Genomic DNA, 15,339 nt, shown 5'->3' on the forward strand with positions numbered 1-15,339 from the left:
CTATGCTTAATGCAGGCGCAACTCCAAATACTGTAGAAAAATGCACTAATCGTAGTCCACAAGTTACCACAAGAAAAATATTATGTGCTAACCCAATACACAAATCAGTGCATCGTGTAAAATTTAATAAAGCTTTTCTTCAAGTGCTTCGTGTGCTGGCAGATTTCATGAGAGGTGAGAGAGATAATGAGTTCAAACACAATTGTTTATAAGTTTGTTTGAAACAAAGAAAGAGCATTTTTTTGCTAACACAATACTGCAATAGGAAAATTGTGTGGGGACCATATTTCACAATGTTTCCTTACGCCACTGCTCCTAAGGATGTAGGCCACAAAGAGCAAGATCATGCCGGCTGTTGCAGAAAGACGCCCAAAATGCCCTTTCACATGCACAAGCGCTTCTCAAACTCATGCTGGTATAAATGGCAATGAATAACAAAGCACTGATAAAAAAGAACAATAAGCAGCATAGCAGCTAGCAATCTGATTGTTATATAAAAAATTGAAAGCATTAAGCTGAACAGCAGCAAAGCTGACCCGTTATGTCTGCACTTCTGCTTACACCTCCCTTAATTTGCAATGAGCGTAAAGAAACAGGCTTACACAAGCTTCCTAATAAATAAGCACCACGTGAAAACAAAAATTTGTCCTGGTGCAATCACAGCCAAAAAGAAAATGGGCATAATACTGTGTACCACAGCCTTCAACCAGTAAATAAAGGCACTGTCTCTTTGCGCTTCCCACCTCTTGTAACGAAAAAACCTTAATGGGCATTCCGGCCCTGAATGGTTGCCATCCCATGCACATACTAAGAACTGGTGCACTTATGAAAACAGTTCACTTGCATGATCATGGACCTTCATTTCAACCCTTTGACTGCTTTTGCCGTACGGGTACTGCGCTAAACCCATGCGTTTCAAAAAATTTGACACTGGGGGTGAACTTTTTTCAGAATATTCGACAGTCAAAGGGTTAAACTATCAATGACAACCGAGTGTTAATAATTGTGACACAGTATATGGGGTTCGATGCCCCAAAGTGACATAATGGATGCCATAGTGAAGGGCTTTGGAAAGTTTCTTTAATTCTTTTAATTCCATCGCACTGTACATTGTGTTCTGTCTCCATTGAAATGCGGCTGGGATTGCACCCACATCTCTTGGCCTAGCAGTCGAGCAGCCTAACCACTTGTTGAATGTGATTAGCTTTTTTAAGTGATAAAAGCAGATTGCGGGGTAACACATGCATTTCTACTTTTTTTCCCTATACGTGCTCCATTTTGCAATAGCAGCAAATAAGAAAAGACAAATTTTTCGGCAATCAACATTAAAGCAGATAAGAGTGCTGAAGCCTTGTTTCGAGCTTTGTGGAGCAAAGCATGAGTGTGAGAGGTAAGCCTAGCATTTCTGCATAGTCTGAAATCACTAGACTTCCACTACAAGTGCTTCTCAATTTAGACAGGTACAGTAGCGCGGACAGACACAGACATAAATATGAACACAGCGCTGACTTTCGACTGAACTTTATTGGAAGAGAAAAGGCATTTATACAACCTTTTGTATCGTGTGACTCATCCGAAGTCAAAACATTATATGCCATTTGCCATTCTTCTAACAAACTAAGCATTGATAAAACAACACGAACCAAGCAATAAAAAACACATACATCAGTGAAGCATATGTCATAAGCAAATACGTGCCTCACGGCTAAACAATCGATGAAAACTATAAAGGATAAAGCTGGACTGAGCTGTATATGGGCTTCATTGTCAGGATATGAAGCATTAAACAGACCAAGTCATGGGTCAATACATATTAAGACCGACGCGAAATAAAAGCAAAAAACAGCACACAAGACATGGCATACTAAGTGCTTTCTGTAACCCTATGCTGCCTGCGGGATCCCCAGTCCTTTTTCGCTGAGCATTATCGACGCTGCACTGACGCACATGTCCTTTTTCTCCTTGGTAGCTTTTGCCCCCACAATCACTCCTGTGATCTCATTTCTGCTTCTACCAATAATCCTTGTTTTATGAAGCCAGAGCATGCATTTACTGCAGTGCAAAGCAACATTTCCTTTGCAGATATTTCTTTTGCACCAGCTTTCGTAGTTCTTGTGTTCTCAAAGCCGTTCATTGAGGCCCGTTTGTCATATTTCCTGTAGCTTAACGGGAACTTATACATCACACCTGTGCTGCTAGGTACAAATGAAGTCATGCGGGTCGCTAAATACCATGCATCTTTGACAGCTGTAAAGACTACTTTCACATTTGCCTTCTTGCCTTTCAAATTATGTGATATGCTGTGTAGGTAGAGTGCTGCAACCAGGCTTTGTCTCTGCATAGTCTTTTTACTATCTGTTTTCATTTTCCTGTATATACTCTTTCAGCCATTGAGATGACAAGGCATTCCAAGTACCCGATTTCTTTCAACCTGTCAGTTTTTGTTGAATGAAACTGTTTTCCATGGTATGCATGCAAGATTTTTTAGATAGACACAAGTTAACAATTGAACGTTTGACCAAATTTGAATAAGCTGAGCTGAACAGGAAAAAGCCCTTTTGTGCGTGAATCTTAGGTCCAACAGATATTTTCTTTCAAACAAACAATGCTCAAATCCAAGAATCTGATCCTCCTGACAGTCAGCATCTTGTGCATCGACTGCAGTGGCTTGAGTTGTTCCTGAAAAACTATTAAAGCTTGCGCTACATCTGCCTGAAAAGAATCCTTGCTATTGTCAAACCGAATTAAATAGTCATCTACGTATCTGAAGCTTTTAAGGGCTCGAAAACCTTCCAGGCAGCTTGTCAACTGGTTGTCAAGGTGACCTGACCTAAAAAGATGTCAACAGGCGCCAAGCAGGAGCCAATGCACAGCATGCCTTGTTTCTGAAAGTATGTGTCTTTGCAGCTTACGAAGGTGGAGCCAATGTGTAACGCGAGTAGTTCCAGGAACATTTCAATACTTAGGCAAACAGCATTTTGGAATGCCACCAAACCAAACCGGTCAATACTATCTTCAATACAGGAAAGTAATTCTTTCTGCGGTAAAGAGTAATACAGATCTTTTGTATCTATGGAACAGGCTTGCACGCTTCTGTTTATCTGGGCATCTAGAAATTCTACGACTTGATCTGATTTCTTTACTTGAAACAGGTCATCAGATGAAGTCATAGAATTTTTTTGCACAAAAGAAATATATATATAAAAAAATAAAAGCTGGTGCAAAAGAAATATCTGCAAAGGAAATGTTGCTTTGCACTGCAGTAAATGCATGCCCTGGCTTCATAAAACGAAGATTATTGGTAGAAGCAAAAATGAGATCACACGGGATATTGTGGGGGCAAAAGCTACCAAGCAGAAAAAGGACGTGTGCGTCAGTGCTGTGTCGATAATGCTCAGCGAAAAAGGACTGGGGATCCCGCACGCAGCATAGGGTTAAAGAAAGCACTTACTATGCCATGTCTCGTATGCTGTTTTTTGCTTGTATTTCGCTATGACTTGGCGTGTTTAATGCTTCATATCCTGACAATGAAGCCCATATAGAGCTTAGTCCAGCTTTATCTTTCGTAGTTTTCATCGATCGTTTAGCCGTGAAATACATGTATACTTCACTAATGTGTGTGTTTTTTATTGCTTGGTTCATGCTCGCTTAGTTTGTTACAAGGACTGCATATGGTACAAAGTTCAGCTGAAAGTCAGTCGTACTGTCAAAATGATTTGCCAACCAGCCCAACAATACAACACCGGCATGTGCAGCTAAGGCCTCGGTGCAGTATAAGAAGCAAAATGGGCCACTTTCACTTCTGAACTGGTTTTTCTCGTGACATGCGCTCCCCCGCTACCTTTGTTGTCGCCCCCTTTAGAGTCCCATTGGTAGGGTGCCCATCTTTAATGACGTAGGCCAGGAGAGGCGAACACCATTCTAACAGGTTTCTCACATGGTCTAAGCCACATTCTCAAAGCTACCAACATGGGCAGTAACCATACAGAAAAAATTGGGACGCTCAACTTCACCCTGAGAGTAGACATACCGTTAACACCGCCTTTCATTTCATGCAATTTTTAATATCTTCTGGGGCAAGGAAGGCACAGTATCACTTCTCAATGCACACTCACAATGAATGGTATACAATTGTCAGTTGCAATGTCTGTCGCAAAACAGCTTCCAACTAGAGTAGCAGATGGATGCTAAATAGTATGACATGCTTCGCAAAGAACGATGAATTTTGATCTGAAATTACATGCACATTTTTGCGTTACAACACTGTCGGCTTTTTTTCTCCTTTTTTTTTGCGACACTGGGCCTTTGCGCAGTCATGTATTACAACTGAGCCGATTTTTCCACTGCTTCGTGCTTGTAACAATGCCAGCGCTTTTGGCTCAATATGTGACACAAAATAGTGCTTTCAGTAAGCAGCAGTTGCAGGTACCTTGTCCTTAATGGCATTCCGTCGGAAAAAGGCCTTGCATGATTCACATGTGAGGGCACCAAAGTTGAAGCCAAAGGCCTTGTCACCACAGACACCACAAAACTTGAGCTCTCCTCTTTCACCTCCTCCTGCCATCTAGAGGTAAACAAAAATGCATATACAGTCTCCTTTTGCAAGCCAGGGATGAAACAACAACATCCTATAATCTGTAATAAAACAAATCCCCTCTATTTCTCTTCACACCCAAATCATTACATTAATGATAAACTGGCTGTTCCCTGAGGAATACATCACATTTGGCGCCAAAGGGTTTGCCCCTCCCTAGACAAAATCCTGCTCATGTGGTGTGACCATAGTGCAAGATACACTCTGTCCAAGTTCTTTTTCACTTGTTTAATCCATCCAAACCTGCATGGCACTCTTATCCCCTTGATACGAATACATGATATCTACGCTAATATCTGCCCCTTCAAAGCAGAGGAAAAAAGAACCAGTGCAGTACTGAGGCTTTACTACTTCTGCCTCTAAGCCAGGTACAAATTTGGCCCCTTACAAACTTGGCACTTCAGCAAAATGTTCGGACCAGGCAAACTTAAGAAACAGTGTATAAAGTTTTCAGACACATTTTCCAAGCACTGCCCAGAGAGGCAGAGAATGAATGTATGCTCCATGTCACTAATTTCATTATGGCAGTTACTACGTCAGGTGCACAACATTGCTGCTTGTCTGTAGGGCAAGCGATAATATTGTTCCATTAACCATTAACCAGTGAGAAGCCATGGCTTACTATACTATCCATACTTTGACAAACTTAGCCTATATGGCGTAAGCATGAAAGCAAAAAAAAAAAATGCGCGCACACACACACACAAAACAAAAAAAACAGGCCAGCATGGTCTCTGATGGGTATCTGGCACAGTAAAAACAACCCTGTGAAGTAGAAGCTCGTTCATGTGATTTGAACTTGTTTCATGCCATTACCACTGTCTTGTACTAAAGTTCTAGGCAAGATTCTTCTTTGTTGGTGTAAAGCACAGAAAGAAAGAAATTTGGTTGGTTTAGGGACAACAGTCCCAAAGCAACTCAAGCTATGAAGGATGCCATTGCAAAAGGATCTGGACGATTTCGAAAATCTGAGGTTCTTTATTGTGCACAGACACTGCCCAGTACACGGGCACGCTGCACTTCGCCTCTACTGAAATGGCCGCCATAGAGAAAGAAATTCTAAGAGGACACTCGGCTGAAACTGGCCTCAGGAAGTATGGCACAACTATGCAGGAATCTAGTATTCTCACCCAATGCCAGAGTGCGCAAACGGGAAAAAAATGTTTTTAAATTCAAGCGTACAACTTTCTTGTTGTTAAATCTTATATTTTAAGGCCACTATTTTAGCATACATATGAAGATGTAATTTATTGAAGAAATTGCATGTCGTCAGCTTGGTATTGCTGTAGTGCACCAAACGACTTTTCGCTTGCTGGACAATGGGTGACACATGTTTTTCTGCTTGAAAACACTGACATAAGAGTCAGCAGAGGCTAGTGTTGTGTTTGAACATCGCGGCGGGTTGTTTCCATGAGGCGCAGTAAGTGCGGCGCCCATGCAGGTTCGATTACTAAAGCAAGAGGATGGGATGAGGGGCCATGAGGGGCCAGAGCGCACTTCGTGGTGTAGCTTAAGGGCAAAGTCGTGCGCATTTATGAAACCCTGAACCTGTTTGTTACTCAGACTATGGCGGGCAGATTGTTTTGCTCGTAGTGAAACACACTGCACGCCGTATTGTTGTGCAGGCGCTGAATTCGCGCATATTTCAAATCCCGAAAGGGCTCATATAGGTATATTTCGGGTATACTTTATCTGTGCCTGTCGTCAATTTCTATTTAGAGTCAAATCCTATTATGCATGTCAGTGTGCCAGCGTTTCTGTATGGTGGAGAACTTTTCTACTGCGTTCAAAACAATTTTTAACGTAGTTATGACTTGTGAATATGGTTTGATAATTCAGAATAACATGTGCGTGTATTGACATTTTTCAGACCATTCTGCCATGCCATCCGGCGGCCCTTCCTACGGCAGATACTGCTCTGTGTCGTGGTGCCAGAACAACGGTAGAGTGCACAGGAAGCCAGGAATTAGTTTCTTCCGCATATCATGGGACAGCAGGACAAGGAGGACTACAGTTCCTTTATCTTCATGATATTTGGACTGCTGACGATGATTGACAGGTCACACAATACTCAAACTTGTGACAAAGCAGTGCATAAAAGAGAGAAACGGGCTACCGACATTACAACAGCGTTTATTGTTCAATCTCTGTACCAGCTACAAAGTATTACCTGTACTTTTGAGCATGCCCATCTTGTCTTACTTTATTTTTCTGCAAGCACTAGCGATGTGTTGACTTTTTTTGGCTTGTCTTTTATTTTGGTTTGTCTTTGTTTTTGGCAAATCTGAAAAGATATAATTACAGAGAGAGTTCTCTCTGTAATTATATCCATTTAAATTTGATTATGTTAAGGAACACAGTTGCCTATCCATCGAGCCTTTCTCCACCATGCTGGTCTTGGTTTGTGCACAGATTTTATGCTCTTTTTTTTTATCTCGCCCTGAAATAAAAAGGTTCCTCGACACTCAGTCTCTTAATTAAATATTGCATACTGAATGACTACTTGCTCCAAACAGAAGATGATCGCGCCAGACAGAAAGAAGCTTTGTTGATTTATGAATCCACGCCTGCCTATTATAAGTAAACACGTTTCTGTACATCTTGCATTCAAAATAATTTCGGGACAACGAAATTCGCAGAAGGGATTAGATGAGCCATTTTATCCACCTCAGGCCACAGACAAACGTGGGTAACGCGCACGCAATTCGAAATTTGCGACAGTGAAACCGAAACGAGAAGTGTGTGCCTTGGGTGCGCTAAAATCCACTGGGTGGCGCGAAACCAATTTTAAATTCGCGCCAGTAAAACCGGAAGGATCCGACAGTGTGAGGGCCAGTTGTTCTCACCCACCGTTAGGCGCGCTAGAGTCTATGGGAGTGTCCTCTCTTATTCTCTATGTGGCCGCCATGGAGGCCAGGATCGAGCCTAGGCCACCTGGCTCAGCAGTTGAGAGCCCTAACCAGTCAGCTGCTGCAGTGGGACAAAAGAAAAGATGGCCTTTGTATACAAAATATGCTTCAATCACAACATTTAAAGGCCACGCTAAAGCATCGTTTTTATGATCTTGCAGCTCGTATCACGGAAGTTTGGCATTCCAAAGATATATCATACAAAAACCTACCCTGGGCACCTTTCAATTGTAATCGTGTACAAAGTGTTCTAAATGGGGCTACACATTACCCCTTTTACAACAGAAATGATGTCAGAAGTAATGCTGGAATGCTTAAGGCCCGCAAGTTCTAGGCCTGGTGTTTCACTACTGGCACAGAGCAAATGTCACAGTTCATCCCATCGAGATGTTCAAGCTCTCAACCATTAGCTTACAACCTTCACAATGTTTAAATAAACAAGCCAGCAACAGATTATACCCCCGACCAAGCACAAGCCAAGCAATGATGATTGCAAACCAAATCTGGTTAGTTTTTGCAACTAACACCCTTCCAGCTAGTATATTAACAATTAAGCAGGAGTTACATGTGAGCGAAAAAGTGAGCGGCGCGGCGAAAGCGATCATGGTTCGCTCTGTCGCCTTCTGGGGAAGATGCATGCACGCAACAGCGCGAACCGAGCGAAACGGTGACGACGCTCTGTGTAGGTTGCCTTCTGGGGAAGATGCATGCACGCAACAGCACGAACCGAGCGAAACGGTGACGACGCTCTGTGTAGGTTGTGTTGCTGGCATTTGGCTGGCATAGTGGCTTAGTACACCGCAAAACTATTGCCAAAATGCAACAGTAGTTATAACGATTGCAAGAATTAAAGTTAATTTGCAACAACATGGCAAAGTAAAATGTATTTACAACAAACCGTATCAAATGTGTGTTAACTTTCACTGTACGAGTAGTCACGTGACCCCTTGTTTTTTTGTTGTTGTTTTTGTTTCAGTTGCGACTAGACGTTCTTTGAATCCTTGGCTATTAATCATTGTTCGTACAAAGCGAAAAATTTATGCGATAATGCACAATCACAATGCAACGCAGCAAAATAAAGAAAGCATGCGAAATGAGCGGCAGTGACATACGCTTACTTCCGGGTGAACTAGCAAAATTTTCTATTTCGGCAGATCCGAGCGACGAGCCAAGCAACACATGCATTTCTGTTCGCGCGACGCGTGCCGCCGTCGCGTTCGCGTGAGTTTTCGCGTACATGTAACTCAGCCTTCATTTGATCCAATGCCAACCTGAAATTCAGAAACTGCTAGTACTGATCCTGGCATATTTTACTTATTCGCGCTTATCTGGTTTCAACAGGGAAACTGATTATTATCCTGCTGTTAGGAAAAGCAAATGTGAAAACTGAAATAACATTTTAGAAAATGAGGAACAAAAGGCAATAACACACTTCAGTGCACTGAACATACAAGGTAATTTTTACGCTCCTCACGTAGTCAATGACGCACTCGTTCAGTTGCAGGCACAACCTGTAGTGAATCACGCCTAGCAAGGCCGATTACTCAAGCACTTCTCAACACAACCACGATGGCTAATATGAACTGTTCGCAGCGTAGTGCACAGAATTTCGTGCAATTACAAGATTAAATCCGAAACATAGCAAGCCTTCCGGTGTCAGGCGAGAAACGAGAGCACATCGCGGGTCTCAGCCGAAATGTGAACGGCCCAGTAGAACGCTCGAACAGGTGCCGACATTTCCAATGCTGAGATTTCCCGAAACGATATTAGATGACATAGTATATGAACCTAGTAAACGGCACAGTGAACTGTATACCGCGTTAGTTCCCCCGCTAACGGCATAACACAGTGCAATGATGACGGCTACACAGTGCGAAGCAGGAGTTGTCTTGCTCGCGATTACGAAAGTTGCAAGTTCTGCGGAAGCATGCAGAGAATGGTGCAGCTCAGTACTGTGCTGATCACACAGCGTAGAGCGCGGCCAGCAAGCAGTGGCTCCAGCACGATAAGCGCAAAGCTAATTCATTAAAGACGAACGAAACGTAACGTACTCGCCGTGCTTTTGGCCCAAACCCGTGCACGATTTCATGCGCCTGGCACAAGCGGCGTTAGCCACGCACACTGTTTCTTATACACAGCTTCAGTGCTGGACCTTGCGCTGTTTGAGCTGTTGATCTTGGCAAACACGTGATGCGTGGCGTAGCAGCCCACCCATCTGCAGATACTGCGCGTTTGACGACAGCCGTTGAACGCGTGTCCTTCGCTGTTACAGACGTACAACGTGCCCAAATCCCGTACTTCCGCCAACAATGTGCAACACACGGTTACAGAAACTGTGCATGAACGCGGACATATCCACATTTTGTGAGCACTCTTTACAGAGTTCCCGAAGTGCCTGATGATGATGATGTGGCTTTTTCCCTTTGAAGCGGGCGGTCACAGTTCCTGCGTCCTAGCCGGGACCTGGAGTTAAAAAAACAAAGTTATTTAGTCTTCTTGGGCAAAAAACAAAGTTATTTAGTCTTCTTGGGGCACGACGGACGTTTGTCGCGCTACCCTTCCTCGCCATTGCTACTTCCGCCATGGCCATTGTTGCAGGTGGTTGCAGGCGAGCCTTTGTGATGGACACGACTTCGGCAACCGGAGGCAGTAACATACAGGCTAGGACATTCCCAAACCTAGCAAAGTACCACAAAATCTGGCCCGAAAAATTAAAAAATAACACATGCACTGCATGCGGTGAAGTCTCGGACATCCTTCACATGATATGGAACTGCAAAGAGCAATTAGAGAAATATAAAGCTCGAGCGCTCAAAAAGCGGAATGGGAGGCAGAGCTGGCCCTGACGGGTCTCTCTGGGCAGTGCAGCCTGCTCGCCAGGGCCCGGGAGACAGGGCCAATGGTATAGTGAACTAGAATACTTTCTAGTGGCGCGACCGCCTCCGCTGCAGAGGGCCTCCAGCGGAAGAAAGGTGCGGCGGCGCTGCAATCGACCGCACTTGAAAGCGCGACAGCTTTCAGGCGGCCGTCGCGCTTGTAGCAAGGCGTTGCTTGTAGGACAACGCGTCCTCTGACTGTTTAGGAGAGTCAAGTTTACCACCACGAAGTGATGCAAAACTACTAAGGAACGAAAACGTTCGCTTTCCGCTTTCTGTTCCTTCGAGCTTCGTTGTGCATATGAAAATATTCCGATGCTGTCGCTGGTGGACCTTATAGTTGTATGATTGTCTGGTCTGAGACAGCCGCGTCACATTTCGCGGTGGTATTTGTTGCAGTTTGTCATGCTTATTACTGACCCTGTTTTATCCATGAACGAGCAAAATGAAAAAAGAAAGTGTATTTGCAAACGCGCACTACGATTTCGCAGGCGTCTCAGCTACATAGCTGATTGCAATATACATTCCTCGCTTCGCTTATACGTTTTGTATGGTAAATTTCGTCTTACCGATGGTGCACTCCACATAAAATACGTGCTTACATCCTAGCTTCCAAACGCCTTTAATGACGAAATTAAAAAAAATTCACTGCCTATGGTCAAGCTACCGCCCGAGACAAGAGCGCATGAAGGAGGAAGTTCGCCAGTGAAATGCAACGGCGGTTAATATTGTTTCCTACTACTAATTTGAAAGAAATGTGCTTTGTCATGATTTTAAAATTGCTCTTGGAGACTCATAAGAGCTCCTCCCTCTGTACCCAGCCTCGGAACTAGCCGGCATTTAATTACGCCGAGCAGAGTCGTAACATTTTGTGTGTGTGTGTGTGTGTGTGTGTGTGTGTGTGTGTGTGTGTGTGTGTGTGTGTGTGTGTGTGTGTGTGTGTGTGTGTGTGTGTGTGTGTGTGTGTGTGTGTGTGTGTGTGTGTGTGTGTGTGTGTGTGTGTGTGTGTGTGTGTGTGCGTGCGTGCGTGCGTGTGCGCGCGCGCGTGAGGGGGGTGGGGGTGACGCGCCTCAATACTGTCCGTTGCACTGCGTACATGTTGTTAGTTTCTTAGGGAGATTTCATTATTTTTCATAGCGTTTAATATCTTCGTCTACGTTTCTGCATTGCAAAGAATTTGCACTGCACTTACTACTATTGCTTGGTACGCACAGGTGCTTGGCAGTTATGAACAACAATAAACAACAAAGTTGTCACAGAGCATAACAATGATTTTTACTGCACATGTACACTTTGCTGGGTGTGCTATGTGTACACATGTACACATAGCACACCCCGGTAAAATCTAAAAACTCGTGCAGCGCTCACGATTTTGTTGGAAGTTTGAGTCCGCGGAGGTCGGCGACACTAACAACACCGTCTGCTTCGGCCGTGCCTTTGCATTCTTTGCTGCCCAGATCAGAGTCCGCAGCTTGGCCGTCCTTGATTACAGTGATCAGTGCGCCGGGATTTACTGCTGGTATCACATGGCAAGCCTAGCTGCCGTCTTTTCCTATGAGGCCTAGGAGTCGGAGTGGGCTTGCTCAAGTATAGGGGGTATTCACGTGACGTCACAGCTGACGTCGGTATGCAGTCGACGCCATCTTTGCGTCCTGTTCTGACTAGTATGGTCGGCGGCTTATAGCTGGTGTGCGTCCGTTTGCTGTGCCGCTCTACCTTATGCTAGCACCTTTTTAATCAAAACTCACTCGGCATCATGAGTAACAGTTCGAATTATCGGTCGTCTGCGTGATGCGGACAGAGACCTGTAAAAAAAAAAAAAAAAAAAAATCGGCACCGACCCATTTGCAGTCGATGAGCGCAACTGCACGGTAAGCGTCGACCGGCGGCCGCGCATAAATATGTGCAACATTCATGTGTTCCTTGCGCTATACGAACGAACTTCGTCACAAGAAACCAACTGATAGGCAACACACCACTCGAAGAACACAACTACGTTACAAGCGGCTGAGCCGCGGTTTAAGCAGACGAACTCGCGCTTTGCGTAGTTGCATGCGTGCCGTACAATACTTATCCCAGCTAAACCGCTGAGTCCTTCTAGCTTAAATTAGCACAGAAATAGCATTTTGTAGTCAGTATTTTTTGTACGGAACTTGTTTTGTGTACTTGCCTCATTCGATCAGAAGAAGTCGGATGTTTGCATCGTCTGTGGCGGTAACGAAGGAAACGAAACCGCTGCCACAGCGATGGCCCCGGTGGCCCCACCTCGTTGCGTTGCAGACTCGAAATGATTTTTTGCAGCAAAAATCTCTTCAAATACCGTGCTGTTTTCTTGCCAAACTAAGTTTCGCTCATTATTTCTAAATAATTTTATAAAGCTCTTTAAACCTTCCGCAAAACAACTTTGCCCGCCTACGTTCCTTCAGCGAATATTGCTTCGCAGACGACACAGACGATGCGATCGTCCGACTTCTGATCAAATGAGTCGGGTACACCAGAGTTTGTCGAGCCCTCCGAAGGCTTGGATTGTCACAAAATACGACGAGGAGGTGTTGGCGGCGCACTGCATGCGCCTGGTTGGACACTGTGATGCATGCTGTCATGTTGGTGTGCTGCTCTTTTACCTGGAATATGACTTGCGAGTGCGAAAAAAGCAACCATGCCCGGATTGTGGCAACAGCTCGCTGCCAGATAACATCCGAAAGGTTCCAGCCCAGCCGATTTTCGACATATATTTCGCATTTTTCGTGGTACTACTTGCGCGGTTGAGCCGTGCGAGCCATACGTGACGTCGCATCTCAGTGAGTTCTTTCGTTTGGGCGGAGTCGTTCATCTGTATTTTCAGAACCGGAAAATGTCGAGGTCGTTCGCGCAGCTCTTCAGCTTTCGTTGCTTGCACTGTGCACGGCTACAACTGTTTACGATAGTTCAATAAACCATAGCGGCGGATGCCACCACTCGTGGAACCGCACGGCAGTACTTGATACGTACGTTCGCCCTGCTCGTTCGGTGGACACAAAAATGGCTGACTGCGCCTCAGTTACCCACAGTGCACCGCGCACAGCGCGCCAGTGAATACCCCCTATAGGTGGGCAAGTTAGGCAGAAGGGTCGGAACTGCGCCAGGTGCAAGCGCGTAGGAGTCCCCCTCGGAATTCTAACTTCCGTTCCATTTATCACATGGACATAATCCCTCAAAATCAGATGAGCTTCAAAGTGCAATTCACACACAGCACCATCGGCGTCAAGCGGCTTGTCAAGCCTATGGAGGTTTCGCTGCCAAGCAAGCCTTTGCTGTTCGTCTTTTGGAGCGTTAAAAAGCGACACCTTACGCTCCTGCGCTGTTCTCGCGTAGCCAGCTTTGCAGCCTGGTGCGTAACAGTGATTTAACCGCCGCTTGGGAGGCATCGTCGCAGCTTGGGAGGCACGCACGCACGAAGCAATATTCCGCGACGCCAACAACACGCACGCAACTGCAGGAGCAGAAGGCAGGCGCGCACACTCGCTTCAAGTGCGGACGACGGCAGCGCCGCCGCTACTTTCTTCCAAAGCAGGTACGCGGCGCACAATAGGATGCGCCTCCGCTCGAGCCAACGCTAATAGAACTAAGATCAGTTGCCAAACTCTCCGGGTTCTCCATGCTGCTGAAGCGGCGCGTCAATTTTAACGCGAGGTGGCGCTGCCGTCGAAACAAGCTCTATCTAGCCGCTGCTTGGCCGCTGTCGAAGCACAATCAAACGCTGCGGGCTCGGCCGTTCCCCAAGCATCCTTGGCCGACCATTTACGTGTGGCCGACGTTCGGAAAATGGTCGGGAGCCTACTTAGTCGGCTAGTAAACCACGGCAAGCGGTCGGCCCGGAGGTAGCCGCTAGCCATTTCGGCAAGTAGTTCGCAGCGGGCTTTGGCCCGACTTTTTGGCCGGACTAAATGCCGGGCACGGCGCCAGGTTAATGGCAAGAGTGCGGCAATGCGTCGGCCCGACTGTTGAGGCGGTACATTGAAAAAAGGTTATGAAGAGCATGACTGCTACTTTTTTTTTAAATTTGCCTGTTACTCGGCTTTGGTTTTTCGCGATGTTATGTAATTTGCGCTTAGTATGGAACAAAATGATACATGCTATTTATTGTAAATGTTTTGTTACATTAATTAATGCTATTGTATGTTTAACTTGTCGCTCACATTTTTAGTGAACCTTATAGCTGTTAGTAAAATTATTTACCGAGTTCTGATAAACAGCACGCCACAAGGTGACCGCGATTTCATGTGTAGATCATGTCATTATACATTATACTGTTTGCTTATTACGAAGCGCAGCTGTAGGTGATGTAACATCAGTTATATTTTTGGCGCACAAGCTCCCGTACACCCCATTTAGCCCGTATCACTCACTGAAATTCGCTATATGGCAGCTGGGCACTTGAGTAGACGCAACTTCGCATTGTAAGGGAGGAGAAGGCTATTGTGTAAAATAAAAGAAGCGGACAGAAGAGAAAAAGCACACGGGGGGCAGAAATTATGCGTAGGGCACTGGCAAGCCTTGGCCGCGGCGAACGCTCCAGCAGGCAAGCAGAGACAAATTCTAAAAACACTACTTCGCAGCAGGAGAAGAGAAATGCGTACACGGAGGGAGACTCGGACGAAACAAAACCGACCTCACGCTCGGACGTTTCGAAGGAAGGGCGGAAAAGAGGGGGAAAATGGGAAGGGCGGGGCAACTGTGTCACCCCCGCAGCTCGAAAGTTGGTGGCGAGCGTTCCTGACTGGGCGAGAGAAGAAATGTATACACGCCGACTTTGAAGAGAGCATGCAGTTTTGTGGTATTTGTATACTATTTTTGAAGGAGCTCTTTTCGAACAAAGTTGTCTTACGATCAAATACATGAAGAAAAAAAAACGAAGGAAAATGATTATTGTCCAGGTTATTAATCGCATACTGTTTTTCTCAAAACAGTCTGGTAAAGC

General features: G+C 45.2%; 1 protein-coding gene across 3 annotated transcripts in view; it reads right to left on the bottom strand.

Moving 5' to 3' along the window:
- Hr96 (Nuclear hormone receptor HR96) overlaps positions 1–9,975 on the bottom strand; it is a 32,190-nt gene extending 22,215 nt beyond the window's left edge. Inside the window, exons 1-2 of one of the 3 annotated variants that reach the window (XM_084604896.1) lie at positions 9,555–9,975; positions 4,430–4,564 (exon numbers count right to left, since the gene is read on the bottom strand). In XM_084604896.1, coding sequence (XP_084461022.1) covers positions 4,430–4,564; positions 9,555–9,592 — 173 coding nt within the window. In that variant the 5' untranslated portion in view covers positions 9,593–9,975. The remainder of the gene's footprint in view (positions 1–4,429; positions 4,565–9,554) is intronic. The other 2 variants (XM_084593917.1, XM_084599697.1) reach the window with 2 other exon arrangements.
- Positions 9,976–15,339: the final 5,364 nt, after the last annotated feature.

This window comes from Amblyomma maculatum, chromosome 1 (assembly GCF_055883805.1).
Source record: "Amblyomma maculatum isolate TAMU_Amacu chromosome 1, ASM5588380v1, whole genome shotgun sequence".
NCBI classification, from domain to species: Eukaryota; Metazoa; Arthropoda; class Arachnida; order Ixodida; family Ixodidae; genus Amblyomma; species Amblyomma maculatum.